A 4202-nucleotide genomic window follows, 5' to 3' on the forward strand; every position below is an offset into this window, starting at 1 on the left:
TATTTGTGTAAGCTCTTTTTAAATCTCCTTATTAGTATTTAAAGAGCGTAAATGCGCACAGGGCAAATGTTTGCGGCGATTTATGTACATATTTACATACATATTTACTTATATAAGTGAACTTTTACGATTGCTTGTTTTACAAGTACTATTAAACAGAAAATTTTTCACCACCAGCTGTATAGCCATAAGCTTAAAAACATAATTCGAAACCACAAAATTACATAAATTTTTTTTTTTCCCCCTCTTTATGGCGAAATTTAGGTTTACCTGCGGAAATATTTTTATATTGGCATCAATATCCCTACCTGTTCGGACTGCCCTTCTGCAAGATACGTGCGTTCATTTCAGAAGCGTAAGTACTTAATATGAATAATTTACATAAATACAAATGCGCAACGTGTATTAGCCCGGGTCGGTGCACATGCGATAAAAAAAAAACTTTGCAACTACCCCCACTAAATTGATAGCTTACTTCGTGAGGATTTCAGGGTCATAAAAATTTGCATCCTTAGCGAATCCTAAACAAGCTCAAGTTTTCTTTTTAACTCCTTTATTTATTACTGGATTTTGAAGTGTGAAACATTTACTTCGGTTGAAAACGAAATTTCAAGGAGAAAATATATCGCTTACTAAAATGTTTTATTTTATGTAGAGCAAAAATATATTTAATGACGTAGAAATTGAGTTATTTTAAAACTAGGTGGGTAATTGCAATATTATTTTCACGATCCAGTCTAATGTGTATGTACTTTTCATATACTTTCACTACTGACATTTACTTTTTCATGCGGTTTATATTATGGTTTCATTTGAAATTTTTCTTAACCATAATTTATATTTTTTCTCCTTTTTTTTAGTTCGACGTACGTCTCCGTGCTCACCATCGTCGCCTTCTCCATGGAACGCTTCCTCGCCATTTGCCATCCATTGCATTTGTATGCGATGAGCGGCTTCAAGCGTGCAGTTCGTATTATTGCCGCCCTTTGGATTATAAGCTTAATAAGCGCCATTCCATTTGGTCTGTGTACGGACATAGAGTATTTGACTTATCCCCTCAGTAAGTATGCCAATCATTCGTACAATAAATTTCATGTCCAAAATATTTTTTTTACCCCTTCCAAATATGATGAAAATGTACAATTGCTGTCAGTTTTCTCTAGCCCTGTTTAATAGCGTGTACAAGTATTTGTGCTTAGATGTGTATATGTATATATGGGTATATTTAAATCAGTTTTTTTCTCCTCTTCAAACAGCCGACGCAAAAATACCCGAATCCGCCTTTTGCAGTATGGTTGATTATCCTGAAAGTTTCCCTTTATTTGAGCTGTCCTTCTGCGTTTTCTTCGTTATACCGATGTTGCTGATTATAATCTTGTATGGCAAGATGGGCGCGCAGATACGTTTCAGCACCACGTTGCAATTGGGTAAGTGCAGCGAAAGTGCTCCTTAGAAACACATACATATTTAATTATAAAGAAAGCAGAAGTTTCGTATAAAATTATTTCTAATGTTTCTACTATTTAATTAAAAACGCCTCATATTTGCCATCCTTTTATATCATTTTTTCATACAGGTGTTCAACAAGGCTCTATGCATCGTGAATCTCGACATCAGCAGTCGCGTAAAGCGGTTATCCGCATGTTGGGTAAGTGACAAACGGAAGTTTCTATAATTACGTACATACTTTTCTATTAGGTCGACAACGAACTCAGGTGCGCACTTTAAAAATAAATTAGATATATGTACACTTTTCTTATCTTCTGTTAAGCATAAGGAAAAATACCTCACTGAGTCACCAGCGCACAGTGGTTCTAAACTATCATTTACTATTCATAATGCAGTGAAGCCTTCATTTTTCACTCAGTTTGATTACTTTTTTTTTAATGAAAGCTTATAAAATTTGCCAGAAACCAGTTGATCCCGATTCTTGAATTTTCACCGACTTGTATTCAATTTTTTAGTGCAAACTGCTGGAAAATTTGCAATTTTGAAGGAAATCGGATCTCCTGTTCCAGTTAATACATATTACATAATAATTAGTTGAGAACAACTGTAGGGCTCTCCCAAAACAAAAAGAAAAATTAAATCCTAAAAAAATTTTGAAATGTTGTAAAACAAGTTTTTATCAAAACTAAATTTTTGTTAGTTTTTAAAAAATTTGGGGTATGCCCTTGTACAGACCATGAAATTTTAGCATCATAGAGTGAAAGTTTCAAGTGGTTAAGAGTTCGCGTTGATTTTTAATTCTACATATACATATATAATGAGAATATAAACTACACAAGACGCAGATGTGCTCGAAAAGTTAGAGAAAATTATTAAAAATCAACGCAAACTCTGAGCCACTTGAAACTTGCACTTTATTATACTAACTACCGGTTTCACGAAACCAATTTAAGTGAAATATTCTTTTTCTGTCAGTTTACATACTACTAAGTTAAAATAAAAAAAATAATTTTTAACTCCAATTGATTTCATGAAACTGGCTTTAAGATTTAACCATCTATAAAATTGCATACCGAAATTTTTTCTAAAAACTCAAAAAAAAAAAAATTAATTTTGGTGAAGTTTTTTTTATAACATACCAATTTTTTTTGTGATTTTTTTCGGTTTTGGCGAACCTTAATTTTGTTTTGGTTGTTATTATGTATTTTTTATTAACTGGAAGAAGAGAATCGATTTTCTTCAAAATTGCTACTTTTTCCGCAATTGCACTAAAAAAATTAATTCAAACATACAAAAGTTCAAAAATCGGGCTCAGCTAGTCTCTTACAAATTTTATAAACTTTCATTAAAAAAAAAAATAATCAAGTTGGTTGAAAAATCAAGGCTCCAGTGAATTATGAACATTAAATTCCAGTTTTGACCCACTGTGCAGCGGAGCCAACGCTTGTTCTATGCAACAAAAATTCTTGTGAACTAAATTCCTAAACTAATAAAAACATTTTCGAAATATAAACAGGTTTCGTCAAACCTCTCGCGTGTAATACCCAAACTAAAGTAAAGGTGGCAGCTTCCTTTGAGAGTATCTTTTAATTAAAGCTTTCTCAAATATTTTGTTAAACTTGTTAACTATGTAAATTTATTTTTACTTTTTGCACAGGTGGCGATCCTCTTAAAGGAGATTTTTTCAATTAATTATTTTTGAACTCCTTTTGTTTGGCACCCATGTTGTTGTGCTACTTTATTTAACTTAAAAATTAATAGATTTTAACTCTCAAAACAGTTGGCAACCTTTTTTAAAATATCTTCGAAATAAATCTTTTTGGAAGCTCTTTCAGTTCACATAAGTATACAGTATTATAATATTTTGTTTACCTTAGTTTTAAATTGATTTGAACTTCCAAAACAGGTGGAAACTTTCTTGTAAAAATATAGTATATGTTTTGTACCCTATATATGTGGCAACTTTCATTAAAATGCGTTTAGCGTCAAAGAGCCACAAACATGCTCACAAATATTCCCATTCATTATTCTAGTAAAATTTTTTCCCCAATTAAAAACGTTTTCATCCTGTCTTGCAATTTTACGAAAAATTTAATTTTTATCCACAAAAACATTTTTCTCTATTCCAAGTTGCGTTTTATCAAAACCTCAAAATATTTAATTAGTCAAACAATTTTCAGAAATGTATTCTATAACAAGCGCTTTACAAAAATTCTCAAGCAAGGCAAACATATTTGCGCGTATGTATACGCACATAAATATATGAATATGTGCTAGTACCATACTTTTAGTTTATTGTGCATTCCATTTAACTGCTGAATCTGTATGTATGTAGTCTTCTAAATCGGTATTTCAACTGTTGCTGTTTGCCGGCCAAGAGATCCTTTTTCATGTTTTCAAAAGCCACAAAATAAACACTGGTACTCGAGTATGCCTCTATACATATATGCACAAATGTATATAAATTTCTATAGTGAATATGTACATATATACGTGCATGTACATTAGGGTGGTCCAAAACCAGTAAAGTCGCAATTGTAATGCTCTCACCACCTAGGATTGTTCTATATCGAAAAAAGTATACCGCGCTGAGCGCTTTGAGCGACCTCTAAATATTTCTTGATTTCAAAATAAAAAAGTAGGAATACATTTTTTTTTTTGGGGTATAGAACCCACGTTGGGGGTGAGAGCATATAAATTCCGACTTTACTTTTTCCCCCCCAACATGCATTTTTGGACCACCCTAATGTACA

At 32.1% G+C, this 4202-nt stretch overlaps 1 protein-coding gene across 1 annotated transcript; it reads left to right on the forward strand.

Moving 5' to 3' along the window:
- Window positions 1-264: 264 nt before the first annotated feature.
- On the forward strand, window positions 265-1648 carry LOC108382152 (neuropeptides capa receptor-like; the record flags this gene model as incomplete). The annotated part of the gene is made up of 4 exons (XM_017638548.1): window positions 265-355; window positions 861-1060; window positions 1257-1427; window positions 1577-1648. Coding segments are annotated over 4 exons (534 nt in total), but the record flags the coding sequence as incomplete, so codon positions are not given.
- Window positions 1649-4202: the final 2554 nt, after the last annotated feature.

Source organism: Rhagoletis zephyria, unplaced genomic scaffold (genome assembly GCF_001687245.7).
Source record: "Rhagoletis zephyria isolate East Lansing unplaced genomic scaffold, Rhagoletis_zephyria_1.1 Rzeph_scaffold_25486, whole genome shotgun sequence".
NCBI classification, from domain to species: domain Eukaryota; kingdom Metazoa; phylum Arthropoda; class Insecta; order Diptera; family Tephritidae; genus Rhagoletis; species Rhagoletis zephyria.